Raw genomic sequence first — 23,845 nt, forward strand, 5'->3', positions numbered from 1 at the left:
ATTCCACCCTAGGTGTTCAATCCCCATCCAAACAAGGTAGTATGCAGCTAGCTTGCAACTGAAGTCACAGGGGAATTGGTTTGAAAGTTATAATCTGATCACTTCCACAGAGGCAATCGATTTACAATGCAATAATGTAAACAATTGTAACAAATGTTACAGAAAACATTTAAAAGAAACAAAATTTGGGAGATAGAACAAAAAAAAAAAAAACTCAAAACAAAATTGACCTGATAAGTAACTATAATCAGCGTGCCAGAGTTCAATCCCTTTAAAACCACACTTGTTAACCGATACTATATGGGTTCCGGCTGCCTACTCAATTCTGGCTTGGAGTGGGCCGGTGTCTGCAAAATAAAGAGGGACGAGAAGTGCCAAGAGCCCAATATAGTGTAGTATGCTGGTTTATTAAGTGGAAATGTAATGCACTCACATGGTGAAAGAATGTATAGGCATGTCAAAATGGTGTGCGGTCCTTCGTCCCAGGCAGATGGATGGCTTGAGCTGCTGACAAGTGAATTTGACAAGCACATAGGCGAAGCCAAAGCTTTTGCATAAGCGCAGGGAGCGATGCTGGGAGTGGAGCTGTGGCGGCAGAAGCCGTGGCCCCAGCCGATGTGTTTTCCAGGTAAACTGGGAACAGCTACCATGTGGGGAGGACGTGACTACTTGCAGCAAACAACAAGGGTGAATGATGCAAAGTCACCACGGGACGTGTTTTCAGAAGAACCAATCTCTTCCTTCATCAGCCTAAGGCTCTTGCTGCTTCTCTCCCCTCTTTTCATTATCGGGGTTGGGCTGCTTTCACACGGGGTGGATTCTGTTCCAATCAGCAGGGGATCTGTGCACTAATCTCCTGCTGATTGAAACCGAGGGAGCAGATGGCACATCCATGTTCAGTCAGTTTCTGCAGAGCAGACACGAATAGAGGTCCACTCTGCTCTATGGACTGCCAGGAGTAAATGGAATCTGCTGTCTGTTTACACCCGGCTACCTCTGATGCGCTCTGGAGAAATGGAAAAGGATTTAGTCCTCTACCATTTTTTTTTTTTTTTTAACGCAGGCCTGATCGGACTCCAAGGTAGGTGGGTGTAAATGAACATAAGTCCATTTACGCTCACCTGTCCATAGGGATGCATGTACCTTCCACCAGGTTCCCCTGAAAAACTTATCAGAACTCCCATCTGAAAGGGATCCAAATGACCAGCTTTTTTTTTTTTTCTTTTTTGTTACCAGTGAATATGTGCAGAATCTGTTTACACAAGTGTATGTGTTAAATGCCCAAAAGTATGCATGGAATCTGTGCCTGAATTAACTTTGATCCTATTTCCTGTTATAGGAAACGTGCAGGAACAGTAACAGGATTGGCTGTAAACATGGCTGCTTTGCTTTCAATTATGCTGCAGCCATACATGCCAACAATCAGCTCTGTCATCCGTGAGCAATTACTTATGCCAGAGGAGGCCAACGTATTGACCAATGATTTTCCATGCATCCTACAAAGTGGACACCACATCGGAAATGTGAGTGCGCACCATGTACATGTAGCACCATATGTTACCCACAACGTATATAGGAATCTGTCAAAAAAAAAAAAAAAAAGAATATTGACTGTAAATAATACTAGGTAATGTCTTTTGACTTTTTCCAAAGTCTACATGTTGGGTCTTTGACCATTGCAGAAGGCCGTTAGTGGGCCACCAGCTGGTTTAATTAGTAATTTTGTAATCCCTTACAGGTGAGTCCACTGTTCCAAAAGCTGGAGAATGACCAGATTGAGTCCTTGAGAAAACGCTTTGGGGGTGGCCAGGTAAGCTTTGTAGCTTCATGAATATCAGGACCAGTGAATACAATTAATTTGGTCATTTTAAGCAGTTTTTATTTTGTATCTGGCTTAAAGAGAACTCGCCAGTTGTCATTTGTAAGTCTGAATCTCCACTCTTAAATTATTGTTAGTGTAACTTTCCATTCCCTATTTGGAAATGCTTGAATTTTGATACGCTTGTATATTCTCTCTCTGTTAGGGCAGGCTAGAAAGCTATCCTGTCTCCTGCCTGAGCTCAGAACTCATCTCAAAAACTGTTAATTTTCAATAGTCATGTAAGGATTACCTGAAAGAAAACTAGGTTTTAGTTAGCTGCTGGCAGAGTGTAAAACACTTAAACTCCTTTCACACTGGGGTGGTTTTCAGGTGCTTTAGCGCTGGAAATAGCCCCTGCTAAGCGCCTGAAAACCATCTCCCATTCATTAAAATGTGGCTTTTCACACCGGGGGAGGGGGGGTGCGCTTGCGGGACATTGCTTTAGTGCTGACGCGGCCCAAGTGTGGAAGGAGTCTTAGATTGTCGGTCATTGAACGTGGTTTCTGCATTAATTTTCTTTTTTCAAGGTAAAAACCTTTTTAGCAAGTACAGAAAATCCCGTGCTGCTTTCAATTCCTGGGGGCTGGGCTGAATTGAAATCTTAAGATTCTATCCCTTGAAAGCAATTTTCTGTAAACTTCAAACCCCCACCCATATGTAATAGAGATGAAGAGGATGTGTATGTCGTGGAGAGCAGCCTAGGTTCACAACATTGCTTCTCTATAGATACAGTGGTGTTAGATTTGCCACACTAGGACATGATGTGTGTTATTGGCAGCATCGCCAGATGGAAAAAAAAAAAAAAGTGTGGAGGGGGTGGATATAAGCTTTTAATGCATTGTAACCTTTGCAAATTTAATACTATATTGCAATTGTTAAGGGATATGTTCACCTTTCGTAACCAGTTACACCCATATTCAGGGTGTAACATGTTTCGGACAGACTTGCCCCCCACACTTCTCCCTCCCTACTAGCTGTCACAATTTAAAAAAACCTGACCAAGCAGGGCTCTGCCCACCAAGCCGCATCGCTGATTGACACTGCTCTGGGCATGGAAAACTACAAGGTCCAGCAGCCTTTGCAGCTATCGGCTTGTAGTTTACAATGAACTATTGTGGTGCTGTGGAGCCCCGTGGTAGTTCATTCATGCTTCCTGTCAGATTGTGTCCTCTTGCCCGTATGGGATGTACGGACAAGCAGATACACTGGCTCTGCATGACACCAGTGATCTGCTGATTGCTGATGCAATGCTTTGCAGTGCCGACTTCCTGGCGGGCTCTGCGCGTGGCCTGTGCGAACACGCCGGAGCTCATCCTTATGCTGGCCATACACTATACGAAAAATCAGGCAAACCCAATTTCTGCCGGGCGCGAGAACAAACATTGCGGCCATCATGTAATGACCGATAAATCATTCAGTGGACATAAATGCATTTAATGTTTTTTTTTTTTTTTTTTTTTTTTATGCTGTGGAAATTAAAGATTAATTCCTCCATTAATCGTTCATTTTTTTGATCAAAATCCTTTTGATCGGTACTCGCCTTTCCGCCGGCTTTCTGGTCTTCAGGGAGTTCCGTCAGAGATTCGGTGACATCACGGGCATCGACATCACCAGACTTGTCCGTCTGCCAACGAAGGGAAGGGGGGAGGAGTCTGGTGACGTTGATGTTCTGATTGACTGCAACGTGTATGGGGGAGGAGCTACGCATGAAGTCAACTGCTGCTGCCCTACGGAACTAACACGATTGTCGGCTTTACGTGCTGTGTTTTTATCATCTTTATGCGAGTAGTTTGTGTTTGAACACAAAAATTAAATCTTATACTTAAGCGGTGAGCACTTAGATCTTTTATTTCTACCCATGACCTGGCGTCCTTGCTGAGATCAGTGTACATTTAGCCATTTGCCTGGAAGTCTGCTTTACTCCTGTAATATGTACTTAGAACATTGCACACTCCCTGGACTGATGACCACATCTGTCGTGTCCTCTCCTAAGAAGTATAGGCGCAGCACAGTGTTTAGAAAGCAGTTGGAATTAACCGCCAAGTTTCAGATCACCTACTGGTGGCAGTACATTTATTATGACAGAATGCCTTTTATGCTGTTGCAATCTCCTTTAGGTTGCGCAACAGCAATTAGGGTAATTTAAAAATAAAATAAAAAATATATAGTACTTGGATATAATTTCTAGGATTGCACTGATAGCTGTCTATGGGATTCCCATCCCCGCCTCCTCCTCCCCTCCCTCCAGCTGTCGCCAGGCCCCGACTGACCGGGGCTGCATGTCCTCTGCAGTGCTGGGTGTACTGACAGACTGGGTCGTATCTACAAAAGCAAACAAGGCATTTTCCTTGTTGGGTGGCGCTGACCACTTATGTTGCTACAGGAGGGCAAGGGGGGCAGACTCCGCAGAGGGTGAATGGATGATAATTAAAGTGTTCATCTGCCTATCGAGCCTCCAAGACGCATTCTGGTAGAGCGGATTCCCCCTCCCTCCTCTCTTCAGCCATCTCTCAGGGACTCCACTCACCCCCATCTATGAAGACTGGACGTGATGGACTCTGCTTCTGCTCAGCTTCACCCAACTGTAACAGCTCTCCCTGTCTTCGTGTGGAATGCTGTGCGGTGCCGGCTCCTTTCTGATGATTTATACGTTGCTCGAACTGCAGTGCATGCTGACATCTGTCAATGTGCACTGTAAAGCACTGCAAGCTAGAAGGACAGCAGGGATATGATCACTCAACGCAACCAGGAATAAACAAGATTCCACTATTCTGTGTCGGTAGATCCCTTCAGAGGAATGCAGGTTACGGGAACAAGTTTGGGTTGCTGGGGTGAGTCTGCAGTTAACCTAAAGGCTTTGCTGTGTGCTGTCACACCTCCACATAATGTCTACGTGCTTGATAGTCTAATGAAGGGTTATCAGTCATCACCCAATCTGTGTGAAGGTCCTGATTAGGGATATGACCTAAAGATTCATCTGCACAACCTACTGATAATCCTCTGATAACTGTACTGGGATCCTCATTGATTATTAAGGGCTCTCTATTTCCTGTACATATGTCATCCTACTATGCACCATGTCTGCAGTCTGACAGTCTGCAATCCCCCCCCCCCCACCCCACCCTGCCCTCACTTACCCTCCTACTCCCCCCACCCTGCCCTCACTTGCATCCTACTCCCTCCTCCCACCCTGCCCTTATCCCAGCCTCACTCAGCTCCTCTGCACATCCCCCCCCCCCCCCCCCCGGACCTCCCAAACCACCCCTCTACCTACTCTTCCTAGGCGATGGGTATCGGTAATTGGTATCGGCGAGTAATTAAAACAAAGTATCGGTACTCGCACTCGGTGTTAAAAAAAAAAAAAAAAAAAAATGGTATCGGTGCATCCCTAATAATTAACATTTCTAAATGTTCCTATAATATAGAAAATCTTCACCTTTTTGACTTCAGGTGATATGTCTACCTCCTCTATATTACTAATGTTCCTTTTTCGTTTTCTCCTTCCATCAGCTGGATGCTGACAGTAAAGAGCCACAGGTATTTCTGTATGCTCTACTAAAAATTGCATGGCAGCTTTTTCATTCATCCATTTCTTACAGTTAAACATTCATACAACTTTAACCTGTTTATGATGTTGCTTTATCCATTTGAGCTGTTACTGACTGCCGAAAATCTGCTTTGTTGGCCTTCATGGTCAAGCAAAAAAATCTGGATGCTAGACGTTACAACATTTTGCACTGATTTGATAAAGGTAGCATGAGTTTTCTTTTAAATGAGTGATGTTAAAACTTTCCTTCTTATGCAGTTTCTACTACTGAGATGAGCTTACTGTGTATGCTGCTTGACTGTCCCTGCATCCACAGGAACACACCGCCTATACCCCTTTCCGTCCTGCTACCTGTGGCTAAAATTGGCTGGAGCTTGTGCTGTCCCTAATTCAAGTATAACTAAAAGAAAAACTTTTTTTTTTTTTTCCATTTTTGGACAGAGTGGAGAGGGATCAGCAGAACTGTCAGGATTTTATTGCTGTCTATGCCCCCATTATGGAGATTTAACCTCTCTATCTGTCCTGTTTACTGTTATCAAAAGTGTAAATAAAAGAAAATCCCAATTTTTGGGTTGTCCCCAGGAAAGTAATCAAGGAAAAAAATGACAGTACCAGCGACCCTAATGACAACCAGGAATTCCCTCTAACTTCGGTTTTGGCTATCTGCCAGAGAAGAGAAATGTCCGCAATGGGAAATGGATGGCAAAAAAAAAAAACCTGACACTCCTTCGGCTCCTTTCACACTTGTGAGATGAAAGTCGTGAGACTTGCATCGCGACTTTACAGTGTAACTTTGTTCACACTTCACATTCTCTGGAACAAAGTCGCATCAAAAGTCAGAGCAAAGTAGTGCAGAAACCTTTTCTGAAGTTGCAGCGACCTCTGTAGTGTTGGTAGGAATGGCTCTCATAGAAATGCATTGAATTTCATATGTTTTGCTACTTGGGGTCTCACGAGTCAGATCCCAAGTCAAACAAGTGTGAGAGGAGCCTATCACTCTATCCAAAATGAAAAAAGTTTGCCTTTAGTTCTACTCCAGCTCTTGGGTGGAATTTTAAGAAGGCAGTATGGACCTGGAGCTGGCAGCAGTAAAGAAGGAAAAAAGTGGGCACTGGTTCATGTTTAATGTTTAGAATGCATTAATGTAAAAAGAAATGGTAAGCATTTAGTATTGGGCCTCGTTCACACCTATGCATTTTTTAGTGCCTTTTCAGTTTTGCAGAAACACACTACAGTCCATTTAACACTGATTCCTATGGGTAATGTTCACATCTGTGCATTTTATGGAAAGGGCCAGGGACCAGCAGGATGTGTTTTTGGTTCCATAGACTTCAGTGGATCAAAAACTTGTATTGAAAAACGCAAACTGCAACCTGCATAGGTGTGTGAACCAGGCTTCACTTTAAATTTGTTGCACTGGAGTTCCGAGCCAAGGTGGGTACAGTTACTGGTAGAATGGTTTTCCTGAATATGCCTAATCTTTTGTCAGTATTACAATAGTTTAGAAATAAAGGAGGATTGTTTGCTTTGGAAAGGACATAGAGTAGGTTTATCATCTCTACAAAGTCTGTGCACCCTAGACACAATAGTGAATCAATGAAAAACGAGAGCAACCAAGATGTACTGGTAGGTTCATTAGCTTCTGTTTAAAATTGGCCCTAGTATATGCATGTGAGTTGGGGACCTTAGAGTGTAAGCATCTTGAGGCCAGAGATTTAATGTGAATTGTCCATAAGTAAAGCACTGAGTAAATGGTCTATAATAACGAATACATTGTGTATAATTACATGAGCACACTACCGGAGTACCAAACCATCCAAGCATTATGAGTAAAGCTGCATAACATACAAACTTTAGCAGCTTACTTAAAGTGTTACTAAACCCAAAACCTGCATTCACTATATCTGCTCTCCTACAGTACACAGAACATCGAAATGCAATTATTTTAGTATATATAAACTGATAAATACATTTTCTTATCAGTAGTATATAGCAGTCTTGTGACTTCTATCAGTTCCTAGTAAAGCTTGTAGGAGGAGTTTTCATTCTCCCCTGATCCTCCTGTCTGCACAGTGCTGATTGGCCCTGTGCTGATCACATGCACCCTCCCAAGAAAAAAAAACTCCTAGCAATACACACCAAACTGAGCATGTGCAGCCGTCCCCTGGCTCTGTAAATTTCAGGTTATTTATTGGAGACAGTGGAAGAAGGGGAGGATCAGAGAGATGGGATCAAACAGCCTTTATACACAAGGCAAAGGATTAACCCCTTAGGTCCCACAGTGAGTATAACGAGCCTGCTTTAGTGCATTAACAGGTTTTACTGTTGCGGGTTTAGTAACACTTTAAAGGCCATCTCTAGGCAAAACCTAATTTTGTTTTGGATAGAGTAGGGGAAGGGTTAGACTCTGTCACTCAATCCTTTGTTTCCATTGGGGAGCATTGCACCTCTATTAGTACTGGGACCTATTTACTCAAGAAAGTGAGGGCAAATCCTAACATTTTAGAGTTGTCCCCATAAAAAGAGGTAAGGAGGAGACTCAACAACAAGAAGGAAATTCACCTAATTTTAGAGAGATTTCATCTAACTTTCTGTTTGTATCTCTGGGACAGGACATGAAGGGAAATGTCCTCCATGTTACACAGATAGCAGGGGTTTTAACTCTTAATTGTTCCATTGGATACAAAAAATTTTTTTTGACTATACATATACTTTAAGCAGACTGAAGTTGCCATAGCCGAGTGTGAACTTTGATGGGGCAAAGTGTTTACTGAAGCATTTTGTGTGGGAATGGATAGAAAAAAAATGTCACTAGCACCAGTTTGTGGAGCACTTTTCTGTGTGATTGTGTCTCTAAGAAGACATGAGTGCTAAGGGCAGCATATGGTAAAAATAAATCTAAAGCGTGTACCAGATCATATTATTGCTAGTTAAAAAAAAAGAAAAAAATCTGGTATTTTTTTTTTCCTCATTATACCATTGCTTTTGGCAATAAATCTGACTATTATTCCACAGGTAAAAGCACCCACTGCAGAGCCCACCAAAGAAACGCCAAAAGTTGGTGACCCCCAGAGGATACAAGAGCTAACTCAGGCTATGGAGAAACAGGTGAGGTGAAAGGCCCAGCATTACTAATCTGTAATCGGTGATGAGCTTGGGCATGTTCAGACTAGGATCCAAACCCATGCATGCAAGCCTGCCAGGAAGTGGTCATCTGCACTCAGGGCATTCCCACCCACCACCCTTGTATACATGGGGCTGCAGGGAATACCACAGCTGTAGGTAATTTGCCCACGCAGGTTAAGGGTGTCCTGGCTGGATCGCACTTGTGGGTTTGGATCCTAGCCTGAACATGCCCATCGCAATCTAATGTGTGAGTGGAAATACATTTTGAGCCTACAATAAAGATGTTTTTCAGACTGAGCTGCTCTAAACTATGCAGAATGTTTGCTTTATTTTTTCAGATTGCACTGCTTGAAACTTGAAGAATGGGAGTGTTTTAAGGGGCTGCTATAAAAACTAGAGTGAAGGGAGTGTCCTCCCCCCCCAGATTTTCATACAAGTACCACTGTACTGAAAATGGTTATAATCATTCTATTTAAGATATAGATTTATCTGGGAAATGTAGTCCAGAACATTCATTTTTAGTTGGATTACCTTTGAGTTAATGGAAAGCACATAATCTGTGAGTTTAATATTACATTCAATAGAATTATCTTCTCATTGGATACTATCCCTAAACTGAGGGAAAAGCATGTAGGCTTCCATTACTTACCTTGAATAGCCTTATGTTAAGCCATTGGCTTTCTTTTGTTTTTTTTCTGGCACAGAACATGTTAATGTTAAAAAAAAAAAAAAAAATCTAACGCTCAAACCATGATTGTTTTAGGTCAGTGACTCAAAGTCCAGACAAGGCACTAAGCTTATGCAGAATAACAATTTGGTTGACTTACTAAAACTTGATAGTGCAAAGTCTGGTTCAGCTGTGCATAGAAACCAATCAGCTTCCAGGTTTTTTTTTTGTCAAAGCTTAACTGAACAAGCTAAAGCTTCTGTTTTTTTCAAGTGCAGATTTGCAATAAAACCTTTGTACTTAACCCTTTCATTTCTAGGTTCCCAGGCCCAATGTAACCAATTTGCTCATCCAAGTATTTTTTACACAATTACTTCCGGTTGACAGAAATAAAGTTATTTTTTTTAAGACTATAATTGTAGCAGACATTTTCTATATTAAAAATATGGGTATGCTGCAATCTACAAGTTTTAATAACATTCCTGGCCTTTCTATTACCATAAGCGCTGCTCACCTGGATAAAATATTTTTCCTGCAGCTCTGACCCAACAATTTTCATGGTAGCAGCCTTCATAATGGCCAAGCAAGGGGACTTCTTTTTTTTTTTTTTTTAAATGATGAAAGTTTGTAGCGTTCTGAGTGGAGCTGAATAAAAGTGTTGATACTGGCAGTCTGTACCTGGGAAGGATTGTGAGTAGTGCTATCAATGTTATAATCATAGATCAGACACTTAGCTGGTTTCAGAATTCCGAGTAGTGTGGCTGGTAATTCTCTCATATACTCTGAGTGGTTTATTAGATGAGATGCAGTTAGGGACAGATCTGTCTCCAACTGCTTTGGTGTGTGACTACATGCAAACACTGCTATGTGCTGCCTGTGGCTCTGCATATAGAATGGGAGGGGGGGGGGAAATGCAAAGCAGGTTTTTGCCTGGAGTCAGCTTTTGGTTTTAGCAATGGGGGCAGCAAGATATTCCATATTATTACACTGCTGTCAGGTTTTTTTTTTTTTTCAAGCAACTGATCTGGTCTATATCTTTGCAGGGTAACCATGTGCGGGAGCTGAAGAGTAAATCTGCAGAAAAGTCAGTGATTGACACGGAGGTGCAAAAGCTGCTGCAGCTGAAAAAAGAACTGGCATTGGCAGAAGGAAAATCGCCTGATCCACCTGCTCAGAAGGGGAAGAAAAAGAAATAATTGATGTGCTACAAAAAAAAAAAAAAGCAAACCCGCCGCACTGAAATGGTTAACATGTTTTTAAAATAAACTTATTAAGGTCCTGTTTGTTTGTTGTTTAAAACATAGCTGTCCTCTAAATGGAGATTGCTGTAATGTATTGCAAATGATTGCATGGCTTGTTGAGTGTGTAACTAGGGAAAGAGGTGACTGCTCAATACTTTCACCATCAGTCTGCAGCAGCCAGGAGATAAATAGAACAGTGTTATAGTAACACCAATTACCTCTTCACCTCCTTCCCCAGAGGATCCTGGTGAAGTTTGTTTTGCCTGTGTCACCAGATTTGAACTACTGCTAGAAAGAATAAATGGATGTTCAGAAAGCTGCTTTTGTATTTTAAAGTAGAAGCAAGAGCATCTTATAAGGATAAGTTCACTTTTTGTAACATGTTACACGTCCACTTGTCCCCAAACCCCCCAGATGTGACAGGTAGCCAGCAATCTTTTTCCATGGCTCTGTTGGGCTCCAGCTGCATCACTCATTCAGAGTTCTGTGAATAGAAAACATGGTCCAGCAGCAGTCTGCCTGTAGTTCATTGATTGTTCCTGTTAGTGTGTAACTGCTCGGCCGTATGGCCAAACAGTCTGCAAGAGCCCTATAGCACCCACAGATCTGCTCTTTCATGTTCCCAACAAAAATAAAATGTGTGTGTATATAAATGCACATTTTTATAGGTGAACTTATACCTACAGGTAGGCTGTGTAAATCATGAAAGGGCCTTTACTTCTACAAAGCTTACCTGTAGGTACAGTAAATATCTGCTAAACCTGTACTGTTTGAGATATCTACTTCAGTGGGTGCAGGTGTAATATCATTGCTCGATCAGTCTAATGCAGGGATATGCAATTAGTGGACCTCCAGCTGTTACAGAACTACAACTCCCATGAGGCATAGCAAAACTGACAGCCACAAGCATGATGGAACTTGTTTTGCAACAGCTGGAGGTCTGCTAATTGTATACCCCTGCAGCCCAAAAGGAAGATCTGGAGAAGCTGTCACAGTGCTCTGTTGGAGAGCTTTGGTTTCAGGCAGGCCTTTATAATTTTGGGGGGGTTCTCATGGGGCTTTACTTCCTTTAAAAGAAGTGTGTGTTTAGTAAATGCAGCTTTTATATCCTGGATGTTCAAATGGAGGATTTTTTTATTTAAAGACTGGCTGTAGAAGGCTCATTAGGTATTGCATTTAGGCCTCATGTACACAACATTTAACTCTTCTAGAAGCCAGCAGTTTCCTTTTGTTTTGTTTTTTGCAGAGGGGAAAAAAAAAAAAAATGCACAACTCTTGTAAGTGTCACTCTCCTGGGTGTTATAGGATGTAAACTTCCATCTGTAAGTTTTACCTATAGGTAGTGTAGATATCTCCTAAACCTGCACCATTTGAGATACTTGCTGTCCTAGCACCCAGTTACGGCACTGGTGCATGTGCTCTGAAGGAACAGTCACCCAGCTGCATGAGATGTCATTGTGGCTCCTGCTAGCCAGAGCTGAAGCTGTGAACCCAGAAGGAAGACCAGGTATATAGATGGAGGATACCATCTCCAGAAATTACACTGCATAAGTGGAAGGCTTTGGTTTGAGGTAAGTTTCACAGTATGTGATGGATACTGGCATCTTGTGCCTTTGCAGGTAAGGCAACAAAAGTTCAGCAGTTTACAATCTGCTTTTTCATTGGTTAAAATAAATGTATCCATTAAGTCATGTGCAAGAATTAAAAAGTTTTTCTGCTAAAATGCTTCTGCTCCTGGACAGCAGTGAGATTAAAAAAAAAATATTTATATATAGCACATGTGTGCATACATAGGCCAACATGCCAGGGGAGTTTAGAGGCAAGAAAAAGCAGACACCCCTGGAAGCAGCTGTAGACACATCCAGTGGACATAAGATACCATTTTAGAATATAAACTGTGTATTGTAACTGGGGGGCCCCTTGATTAGTGTAGTGATTCTCTTACCAAGTGACAGCATATTTCTAAAGGGGCCCTTAGAGTGGCCATACACCTATGGATTATCTGCAGATTTTCCATGGTCAGATGGAAAAAGTGGAACAGATTCCTCCATCTGAACTGTGTGAATGGAAGAATCTGCCACTTTTTTTTTTTATCCCCATCTGACCATAGAAAATATATAGGTGTATGGACAGTCTTAGGCTCGGTTCACACAGGGGGCGAGGCGACGCGACCTGCCACGACCTCAGCGGCGACTTGCAAATGACTTCTGTATAGAAGTCAATGCAAGTCGCCCCGAGGTCGCCCAAAAGTAGTACAGGAACCTTTTTTCTAAGTCGGAGCAACTCGAGTCGCTCCTCTCAGAACGGTTCCGTAGTACAGAACGGGGGCGTCTTGTCAGGTCGCGGCACGGCAAGGCGTGTCACCTCGCGTCGCCCCCTCTGTGAACCGGCCCTAAGAAGACATCACCACTCCCTGTAGCCTCAGTCAGGTGGGACCTTATTGATAAGGAGAAAGCCTTGTACACACAATTGTCAGTTGAAAAGACTTGTCCTAAAAATCTGACCATTAGTACACTCATTGTGACAGTTGTCCAACTTTTCAGACAACAGTTGAATTTTCATATGGTCATCACACAAGTTGAAAGTAAACACGGAATCAATGCTCACCGAGCATGAAATTAGCAGAAGGGTCGCACTCAAGAGCTGAAATTCCTCATAGTAAGTCACTACATTCATTGCACAACACTTGAGTACTGTTGGTATGCAAGCCAAAAATCAGACACTCAAGTTGGCCAACAATTGCATCATGTGTACAAGGCTTTAGAAATAAGTAGGTGCATTGACAGTCTATTTAGGCTAGGTCCCTACCAGACTCAAAACATAAGTCACTTTAGCCAGAGTTAACATACAGAAAATGCAGTCAGATGTCTGCTCTGTACAGGTTCCAGGTTAGTAACTCAAAAAGCTAAAGAACGGGGGAGGAGACGTCCACAAATATCCCCACAGGTATTCTTGAATCACTGATTATACATTAAAGCTGAAGGCTCACCCTTAACAGAAATCTTTAATATTTTAAAAGTAAAGACTTCTGAATCATTGGGGTTGTTACTAGCAACATCCATAGAACTGTAGCATTGTTTTGATCCTGGCTAATGCAATTGTAAGTAGGGCTGCAACTAACGATTATTTTCATAATCGATTAATTGGCCGATTTTTATTTTTTTTGGTGATTAATCAAAACAAAGTGGGTCAAATTGATGTTCATTTTCAACCACAGCAACGGGAAAATTCTAAATAGAAAACTTCTTAGTCAAAGGAATTTTCAGACGGTGGATGTGGTTTTCGTTCACAAGTGACATTCATTTTAAAAACAAGTGAAAATTTCAAACACAATTCATTCAGTGAACGTACAAAGATTTTTCGTCTGAGTATTCTCACCTGGAAATTGATCCCTGTGGCCAGCATTAGGCTCGGTGCACACCTATGCAGTTTGCTTTTGATCTGTTTCTGCAGTGCTTTTTGCGCATTTGATTTTACTGCAATTTGCATTTTTGCCTTTTTTTGGGCAGATTAAAAAAAAAAAAAAAAAAACACAAATTGCTGCAAAAACGCATCACATGCTTTTCTGCAGCTTCTCCATTGAAGTATATTGAACCAATAAAGCACCATTTTGCGTTAAAAGTCCCTGACCCTTTCAGATGTGAACGTGTCCCATAGGAAACCATGTAAATGAACTGTAGTGCATTTCTGCAAAAAGCACCAATGCATAGATTAGAACCAGGTCTAAAATGTTTACTAACATAACGGGGTTAAAAAAAAAAAACTAAACTAAAATTAGCCCTTTAAAGTGGAAAGAGGGAAAAAAAAAAATGCTACTGTAAGGGGTTCATTTTTACTGAACAGTGAGCATTTGCCCTTATTTAGTTTTTTAAACCCCATTATGTTACTGGCCGATCGATAAATTATGAAAATAATAATTGATTAGTTGTTTCAGCCCTAATTGTAAGTAGCCCAAGTTGAGGAATGGCCTTGCTGCTTCTAGGGAAGAAAAAACCTGCCATGGCTAGACCTTTAAAATGCTAAGGGCCTGGCTCTTTGCCACGATAAAGTACTGAAGCTTTCAGAGCAGCAACTATTTAACCCAAGACAGTTACCTTCTTAACATTCTACAAGATAGGAAAAAGGAGCACCCCAACAATAGTTTATTATGAAATATAGTTTTATAGGTAAAAAATACTTATTTAGTAAAGTGAAACTAAAAATGGCAGTTCTATACGAGCATCACCACCTAAACATTAAAAGTAACTACAAAACATAGCCATGCATATTAACCTTTATATTCATGCACATATAACAGTTATATTTGTTAGGACCACAATAGTGTGCATCCAAATGCTGACTGCTCCCACAAGTCCATCGTGCACCTACTGCCAGAGCTGCAGATAAAGTTCATACCATTCCATCTATACAGAGACAAACCTTGTGCCATGCCACTCTTTCCATGCTCTTTTAACAAAGCAGTTTTTATGTCTGTCAGTTTATACAACCTTCTTAAGATTCACCATTCTTTCAATGAGGGACTTCCGAGTCTTCTCTACTTCCAAACTGAGACGCTCAATCTCTCTCTTTAGACGCTCATTCTCTGCCATTAGATAGGACGCTTTCTTATCATTCTCTTGCTCCTTTTCCTTAGCCCGGACCTTGCCCCCTCTTGGCTGGGAGTTCCTCTTCCTTTTTGTTCCCGATTGGCTGCCACTAGATTCCTCATCTTCTGTGTGTGTTTGAGATGGAGGGCTGCTACAGCTAGAGTCCACTTCTACAGCTCCATTGTGTTGGACATCCGTAACCTCAGAAGAAGCGGATGAAACATTAAAGTCATTTTGTGATCCCTGGTTTAAGAATTCCAGCACCTCAGAAGGGAACTGTTCTACAACAGCTTCCAAGGCAACTACATCCTCTTCTGTGAAAGTGATTGGTGAATTAACAGAGTCCAGTGTCCAAAGATAACTTGAGCTGTCCAGTTCTTCAACCTGCAGGCCCTGTTTAAAGATAAAATGTTAGAAATACACACAAAAATGCATGCCTTGCAGTGATCAGACTCCCCAAATTGATATTTCACTTTAGCATAGATGTTGGCAAGATTGCCATATCAGAACACATCAGTTCAGACATTTCAAAAGCCTCTAGCTCTCCCCACTATCCTCCAATTACTCTGAATGGGTCTGACATTACCAGAAATGCTAGATTCAGTACTTTTGAGCCACTAACCAAAGTCCTCATCTGCATTGTGGTTCAGTGGGTTGCCTGACCCCCCCTCTATCCAGAGAGTGCAGCCAAGTTCCTAATGCTGTTCGGGAAGAGATGCTTGACCTATAACTACATGCAAATCCATGGGATTCTTAAACTATTGAACAAGCTGGGTCTCAATTTAACCACTTGCCATAACAGCATGCCGTTTTACTACGGCTGATTGTAAGATGAGCGGTCCTGCAGGCAGATTTGCCCACAGGGATCACTTTGCGCCGCTAATTCTAGTGCAAGACCTAACTAAACCGGTAACCACACACACACACAATTTGTTGCTATACCAGAAGAGTGTGCGATTTTGAAAGCATTACATGTTTGGTATTCATTTACTCAGCATACCATCTTTCACATACAATATAAAAAATTGGAGTAAGTCGTGTTTAATTTATAAAAGCTTTTTTTAAATTGCATTTGAAAGACTGCTGTGCAAACACTGATGTGATGCAACGATCACATACATATGTTTGGGAGTTCCAAGTAATTGGCTAGCAAAAAATACTGGATTTAAAAAACAAAAAAAAAAGTTTCAGACAAGGCCTGGGTCTTTAACATGACCCAATCTACAGTGTGAGAAAAGTAGTAACCTTTAGGTGTTGCTCTGCTTTAACATAACCACAGTCTGACAGTGCAAGCTACTAGGCCATCAACCCAAATGAACGGTGCAATTTCTCCAGGGTCAGATTTCACTAATCACACTGAACATGAACAAGCACAAATATAGTTACAGCTGGTAAGACCTTTTCTGACCTGTGTAATGATCATTCAGAACAGTGGCTGTCCCATTGACATTATATTGGTTGACAGTTCCCCAAATCAATATCTGTGGGATTCTAAAAGATCAAATGCAGATCTATGGTCTGGGTGACCTTGCCTAAAGCCCATTAATAAAGTTAGAATGGTTTTAGACCCAAACCATATTTATTGGCCACGTTAAGACTTTACTACTACCAGCAAAAAAACATTTAAGATTAGAATTGCCAGTTTTTTTGGCTTGAAATATTATATTCCAGCAATCTACTAGAAGATGAAATCAAAGAGCTTTTTCTTTGATTTGATTATTAAAAATAGGTATGCTGCCAAACAAAATTAGCATTCAGTGATCAGAGTATTGACTGACTATCGTGATGACACCAGTCATTAGAATGAAAGAGTCAAGTGGAAGTAAACTGAATTTTTTTTTTTTTTTTTTTTTTTTTTTTTTTTTACCTACAGGGATGCTTAAAATAAAGCTTACCTGCAGGTAAAAGTGAACATCTTCCAAAACGTGTAACATTTAGGAGATATTCCATGAAGCAGCAGTCGGTGCCCATTACCGGCACACCTTGCTGTTCCTTCAGAGGTCTGTGCCTTAAACTGACTCCCCTGTGTATGCATGGGAGTGACTTCACAGCTCAGCCAGTCAGACTGCCTGAGCCCTTGAACCCAGAAGGAAGACTGGGTGAAGAGGGAAGCCATGTCAGCATGCCACTGGAGGGCTTCATTTTAAATTAAGTCTCTCATAATGAGAGTATGCAATGCATATTAGCACATTATGCCTTTACTTTGCAGGAGATTTTTTAAATATATATATAAAAAAAAAAAAAAAAAAAAAAACGCAAGGAAGGATCCAACACTCAGAAAAGCTGTAGTGCTTACCTGCTTGTCTGCATCAGTTTGGAGAACCCCTGCATTCTTGGTTTCAGAGAACAGGATGTCTTGTAGGTCCTCATACCAGGCATCTAGCTCTAGCCCCGACAAGGGGCAGACAGAGCCAGAGAATGGCAGAGATTCTGCCATCATATTTTGGCAGTCGTGCTGCACAAAAATGGTTCACTGCAAAAATAAAGTACAACATTAGAATTTACAAAATGGATTTTCAGATTATGGTTATCCCAACTATTAATACACTTCAGAAACAAGTGTTGCTAAACTGAATGGGGCCACAGATCTATAACACAAGATCAGCTAAAGAGGACTGGTAAAAATTAAACCAACACAACTGCTTGGAAGCACCACCACTTTTGGCAGCTTCTAGGTCCATTGATATTACAGCAGAATTCTGGGACAGCCAGATTAGCTTTTTTTTAAGTTTTCATAAGGGTCTGCTAACCACTATGACAGGTTGCTTTACTGGCCAACAGGAATATGCAGAAGGCAGGCAAGGTTGCCCATTATCATTGAGAAGTGTCCAAGTTTTTAGAGGCCACTGATAAAACCGATAGGTGCCTAATCTATTCCACCAGTAGAGGCCATTTAATAAATCAAACGCAAATATCTTAATATCATCATCCGGTAATCTCTAACCTCAGCATACTTCTTACTATTGGAAAGGGTTTGAAGCAGCCCAACACAATCAAATCACTGTTCCACATATACTACCCGTTTCCCCAAAAAGAAGACCTAGTGTGATTGTCGGTGATGGCTGCAATATAAGCCCTAGTTAAAGTCCTTTTAGGTCTTATTTTCAGGGTAGGGCTCATATTGCAGCCATCACGACAATCATGCTAGGTCTTATTTTCAGGGAAACAGGGTATATTCTATATAAACTGTTGAAATGTTAAAAGTAAAAAAAAAAAAAAAAAACTGTCTTTATTACCTCAGGTTTGGTGGTGAATAAAGGTTGTCTTCTTCTTCCAACACTAAAATAGAGAAAAAAAAAATAAAAATAAAATAAGAGATTAGAAAAACCTGCACAAAGATAGCAATAACATACACCAATTCTTGATAACCTCACAGACCTGGACCTTGGCATCAAGTTATTAAGAGCATCACTCTTCAAGGCTGTTATGACTAACAAAGACAACTTGACTTTGCCCACAAACTTTGTACCATAATTACTGTACAGACAATTGTATGAAACAGCTCTTCAGCTAGGTCGGGCCAAGGTTTATGTTATAATAGACCTTGATCCACTTGTTTAAGTTTTAATTACATTATTTTGAAGACTTCACTATCTTCAGGAAGTTGGTATTCAAGTGGGATACTATTGAAGAACCATCCAATCCATTTAGCTCTGGTGTCATGTAGGGGTGGTTAAGAGTCCAAGCCATACGTGAGGGTAGTTTTGTAGCTAGGCTACACAGGGTAATGTAATCTGTTGCTACTGAGATTCAAGCTGACCATGCAATGAATTCAAACTGGTCTGATTAACTAGCTGAGATTTTCTTAAAAGCTGGACAGTGGCTGCAGCCAATGTCATCTGTGCTGTATAGTGTGAAAGGCCAACTCTTATTTAGAGTGCAATATGTTGCCAAGCGCACGCCATCACACAACCACCCACTGACAAGTGTTATTTTGTGCAGGGCTCCGTCCACACAGCCATTTAGGAATCCATGAAAGAAGGAACCAACCAATTCCCATTTTTCACTGTGGCAGACTGACTTGTAGTTCAATGAGCTACAAGTGTAATAATTCATCCATTATCTTTTCCTCCAGCTTTCCAGAGGGTTGGGCAGGCTGCAGGAGCAGCTTGGCATTGATGGCAGGTCCCCCCCCCCACAATAAGTGTATTCAATTATTTCTCTTTAAAGCAGTGTTCCACCCAAAAGTGGAACTTCTGCTTTAAGTTCTCATCGCCCCCTTAGACAAGGAGTGGATACCAGGTTTTGACAGGTACTTCCAGTTCCACTTTCTCCTTCCGTCTTCTCGCTGCCTAGGCAACTCCTCCTAGGTGGTCCCTCCCTCTGCAATCTTCTGGGACACGTCACTGGTCCCAGAAGATTGCCCGGCCACTAGGAGAATGCAGTGCAACTTGTGTAGCTGCTGACTTAAGCTGAAAAAAATGAGCAGAACACCGCTTCAAAAAGGTGACTTTAGCAAAAAAAAAAAAAAAAAAAAAAGTTGGTTTTGGTTAGAGTGGGGCGAGGTTAGAGCCTCTTTTTGCCTGCTGGGAAGTTTCCTCACTTACCCAAGGCAAAAAAAAAGTCATAGAACAGATAGGCTTCTTATAAAGAAAGCTACACAAGTATGATCGCTAAACAACCACATATGATTGTGCAATGCTAGTGCTTCAATCATATGTGGTTGTTTAGCGATCATACTTGTGTAGCCAATGTCATTTTCCAACTCTGGACAAGAGCGAGAGGAATTTTGCTTTTAAACAATCCGAAAAGACTTTGCATTTACTGAGAAAATACAATCTCTGAACAGTGTCAAGCAGGCAACCTCCTGTGTTCACAATGCAGTCTCCTGCAACATGGTTAGTAGAGATCAGACACATGCATCTCTCACTGGTCCATCCTGGGCCAAAACGTAAATAAACACTCTTACCTGGAAGAGTTTAACTCTTAGTAGCAAGAGTTAACCTTAGGCTCATGGTCCGTGTTAAACATTGTTCTAAAGGCATAAGGTTTTTACCTTAACGCACTTTCTGCACTAAGGGCTAGTTCACACCACCACGCGAGAATGCACTCCAAATTTCTGTGCAGTGTGATTTCAGACTATTCATTTGAATTGGCTGAAATCATGCAGAACCGCATCTAAAGCGGTAGACGCACAGCAACTAGATCAAATGGTACTACAGGCCATTCGTTTGGAGGGTTGTTAATATTGACAGCCACTGCAGATCATAACCGCAGTGCGGGAAACCCAGTTCTGTGTTAACTGGCCTTAAGGAAAAAAATAAATAAAATAAAAAACCCACCCCACACCCTCTTACATGATCCGCTATCCACCCCCAACATGCCCACATAACACACAGCACTCAAAGGGAGGAGCAACAGCACCAGCAAGGGACCCCAGAGCAGGTGGTTAGGGCTGATCTGTAAAATACCCTTGCAGGCGAGTTTAACATGTTTATTTTAATTACATAAAATCAGCCTTTAAAAAACTGCTTTAGGTGCCAAGGCAAGGGGGGTCCATAGGTGTAAGAGGCTTGCCTTAAGGACCTTAAAACTTCTAAAGCACAAGGTTTTTGGTAGAGAGTTGAGAGATCAAAACCCCATTTTATTATTATTCGTGCGTCCTCCAGTGCATAGTCACTAGGACAAAATGATGGAAAAAAAAAAAAAAAAAAAATATGTTTGCACACAGGAATATAGTGAAAATATGCCAATAATGCCACAAAAATAAACACACACCACCCCACATTGACAAGCGTTTTAACCATTTCCCACGTTATCCAAAATAAAAAAGGGGTCAGACTGATGTATTCAACCATTAAGGGACGTTTACTATATGCAGTCCCTTCAAGTGGCAATTACTACATACAGTTGAAGGCAATACTGACTGCCTTGTGTCACTCTGGGCTCCTACCCTCCAAATTAGTTTTCAGATTCCTTCCCGATTTATCCCATTTTGGATTACATCCAAGAATGAAGAAAACAATCTATGGATACACTGACTTAACACAAGTCATAAAAGCGGTTAGTATTTTTATTGCAGACAAATTTTTATAGGACGCTTTAAAAAGGATCTGACCACAAACTGTTCCATTAAACAGCATGTAAAGCAACACTACGTTGTTTGTCATGTAAGCATCGAAGATCCAAAGACAAGTCTCAGGCCATCCTTGTTAGAAAGGTTACAACTACAGAGACTCGGATTTTGGAAATATCACTACTGTAAGTGCGAGATTTAGTCTGCATGGCCTGAGAGCAAAAAATAGAAATAGAACTGGATTGTCTTCAATTTCCTGCAGTCAGAACTCTAACAAGGACATGTTCAGTCATGTTCATATTCAAGGCCAACCCAAATCCCAAACTTCCCAGATGAAAGAATGCGTAGGATATTTTCCTCTTGCCGAGGAAAGGAAATGAGCCATTAAGAGGGAGGGGGGGAGACGAGACTGAGCTGCCAAACCAACCTCAGACCCATACTCCCATTGCTGTCTAGACAACCAGAGAGAAGACCAATTAGACCAGGCCTGGATACGTTTTTTTTTTTTTTTTTTTTTTTTTTTTTTAATATATATATATATATATATATATATATATATATATATATATATATATATATATATATATATATATATATATTTTATGAGATATTCAGTTTTAAACATATAAAGGGAAAAAACCCATATATGTTCTCACAGCAACCACATCTAAACTTCTCCAATACCAGTGGTTTATCATTACACCCATTTCTACTTACTGCAGACTATAAACTATTCTTTTATGAAAGACAAGGATTAAAAGGTCAGAAGCACGTTCTAAAACTGCTCAGCAACAAAGGATGGAGAATAACTGATTTACCAAGGTCAGTAGCAGGTTTTCTTCATGTAATATTTTGCGTACATCAACCAATTCCATGCTGCTGCATGTTTTTATACTGCCCCCCCCCCCCCCCCATCCCAAAGACCAGCCACAGTTGCCAATCATATGCCAACCACCTAGCCTATGCCAATCAGCAATGCCAATCACATCCCAAGCACCTGTACCATCCCAGGTTATATTCCTATCACCCGTCAGTCCCAGCTCAGTCACCAATACCATCCCACAAGCCGATGTTCGAAAAATGGAAAAAACATTTTTTTTTAATAAAACCATCAAGGACCGTCAGTTTTACGGAAGCTCCAGAGGTGCCTACAGACATCAGAATAGAAGGACAGAGTGGCATCAGTGGGCACCCAGTAGGCGAGTACATTGGCCACACTGCATTATTCTCCAGCACAATTGTTTTCCCAGGAGAGATGCTGGAAACAAACATGTCCATTACACTCCTCCTCCTCATCACTCATCCTCCCATCCTCATCACAGCACAATGGTCCAATTTGGCAGAAGGGGATTTGGCAACATCTGGGGGCCAAATTGTTCTAGTAAACAGAATACAGCCAACCAGACACAGCATCTTCGTGTTTACATTGCCAGATCAATATGCCAAGTATATAGAAGAATGATGGCCTCCATTGATAATAGTAGTGGTGATGATGATGGAGGCAACTCATAGAAGCCTGCCCTCCCCCCATTACAGTAAAGCAGAGCTGTCATTCACCTTTCTCCGCGTGGGGTCTGTTCTCTGGTGACAAGGGCAGTGACCGCGGCGGCGCAGGGTGTCGGTGAGTGGGTGATCGGATAGAAGCCTTGAGCTCATGTTAATCATCGTCTGCGTCTTCAGCAAAACGACTGAAGGACAAACACCGGGACGTGCCTTTATATACCCGGTTTCTCAGCCAATGATAAAACTAGGGCAAGCAACGTCACCAGATTACAGCTTCAGCCAATCCCAGCTATACAAAGTTTCTCACTTTCCGGCATCACTTCATTGACGTTTTTTTCACAGTGTCCCAGATCAATAGAAACAGGACCAATGAGAGAGAGCGCTCTGAAATGACACCGAGGCTTTGCACGCACAGAGGGGCGTGTTTCAGTTTCCAGGGGCGGGGATGGGCTCGGCCGTCACGCGGAAGTGTCTCGTTGGAGATCACGAGTTGGGATGACTCATAGGGGATGATGCAATAGCTGGCAAGCAGTGGCCAAGCCTGAGCGATCCAGCCCAGGGGACTTCCAGAGCTGGAGATTCACCTTCACCCCTCCACTGTCCGCTAAGATGTTTACTTGGACGTTGTTGTCAATAACATTATGTCAGCAAATGTTCAATAATCACATGTCATTATTAACTGACACAGTGACCTTCCTGAACATTTTACCCAAGCTGTACAGGAGAGGACCTCTCACCAATAATGATGTGACCTCATCATGGGTTCATCTCATACTGCCCATGTCTCTGAGAATGAGACAGGGGCAAGTAAATGTGTCACCCGGATTTATCACATACACACAGTGAGGGGTTCCGGGGTTTATCACATACACACAGTGAGGGGTTCCGGGGTTTATCACCTACACGCGGGGAGGGGTTTCCGGGGTTTATCACATACACACGGTGAGGGGCTCCGGGATTTATCACATACACACAGTGAGGGGTTTCCGGGGTTTATCACATACACACGGTGAGGGTTTCCGGGATTTATCACATACACACGGTGAGGGGCTCCGGGATTTATCACATACACGCGGTGAGGGGTTCCGGGGTTTATCACATACACACGGTGAGGGGTTCCGGGATTTATCACATACACACGGTGAGGGGTTCCGGGATTTATCACATACGCACGGTGAGGGGTTCCGGGATTTATCACATACGCACGGTGAGGGGTTCCGGGATTTATCACATACACACGGTGAGGGGTTCCGAGATTTATCACATACGCACGGTGAGGGGTTCCGGGATTTATCACA

The 23,845-nt window shown here is 41.9% G+C and overlaps 2 protein-coding genes across 3 annotated transcripts in view; one reads left to right on the forward strand and one right to left on the reverse strand.

The window, feature by feature from the left end:
* The window catches only part of MARS1 (methionyl-tRNA synthetase 1), a 58,996-nt gene extending 48,516 nt beyond the window's left edge, over positions 1–10,480 (forward strand). The window contains exons 18-22 of one of the 2 annotated variants that reach the window (XM_077483601.1): positions 1,340–1,523; positions 1,739–1,810; positions 5,372–5,398; positions 8,424–8,516; positions 10,245–10,480. In XM_077483601.1, coding sequence (XP_077339727.1) covers positions 1,340–1,523; positions 1,739–1,810; positions 5,372–5,398; positions 8,424–8,516; positions 10,245–10,397 — 529 coding nt within the window. In that variant the 3' untranslated portion in view covers positions 10,398–10,480. The remainder of the gene's footprint in view (positions 1–1,339; positions 1,524–1,738; positions 1,811–5,371; positions 5,399–8,423; positions 8,517–10,244) is intronic. The other variant, XM_077483602.1, reaches the window with a different exon arrangement.
* Positions 10,481–14,583: 4,103 nt separating this feature from the next.
* DDIT3 (DNA damage inducible transcript 3) lies at positions 14,584–22,753 on the reverse strand. Its single transcript, XM_077483603.1, has 4 exons — positions 22,602–22,753; positions 18,265–18,307; positions 17,325–17,501; positions 14,584–15,421 (listed from the first exon to the last, which is right to left on the reverse strand). The coding sequence occupies exons 3-4, from the start codon at positions 17,466–17,468 to the stop codon at positions 14,921–14,923; spliced, it is 645 nt and encodes a 214-aa protein (XP_077339729.1). The 5' UTR covers positions 17,469–17,501; positions 18,265–18,307; positions 22,602–22,753; the 3' UTR covers positions 14,584–14,920.
* Positions 22,754–23,845: the final 1,092 nt, after the last annotated feature.

The sequence above is a fragment of the Lithobates pipiens genome, unplaced genomic scaffold (genome assembly GCF_037356315.1).
Source record: "Lithobates pipiens isolate NorthernLeopardFrog02 unplaced genomic scaffold, aLitPip1_a1.2 Scaffold_16, whole genome shotgun sequence".
In the NCBI taxonomy this organism is placed as follows: domain Eukaryota; kingdom Metazoa; phylum Chordata; class Amphibia; order Anura; family Ranidae; genus Lithobates; species Lithobates pipiens.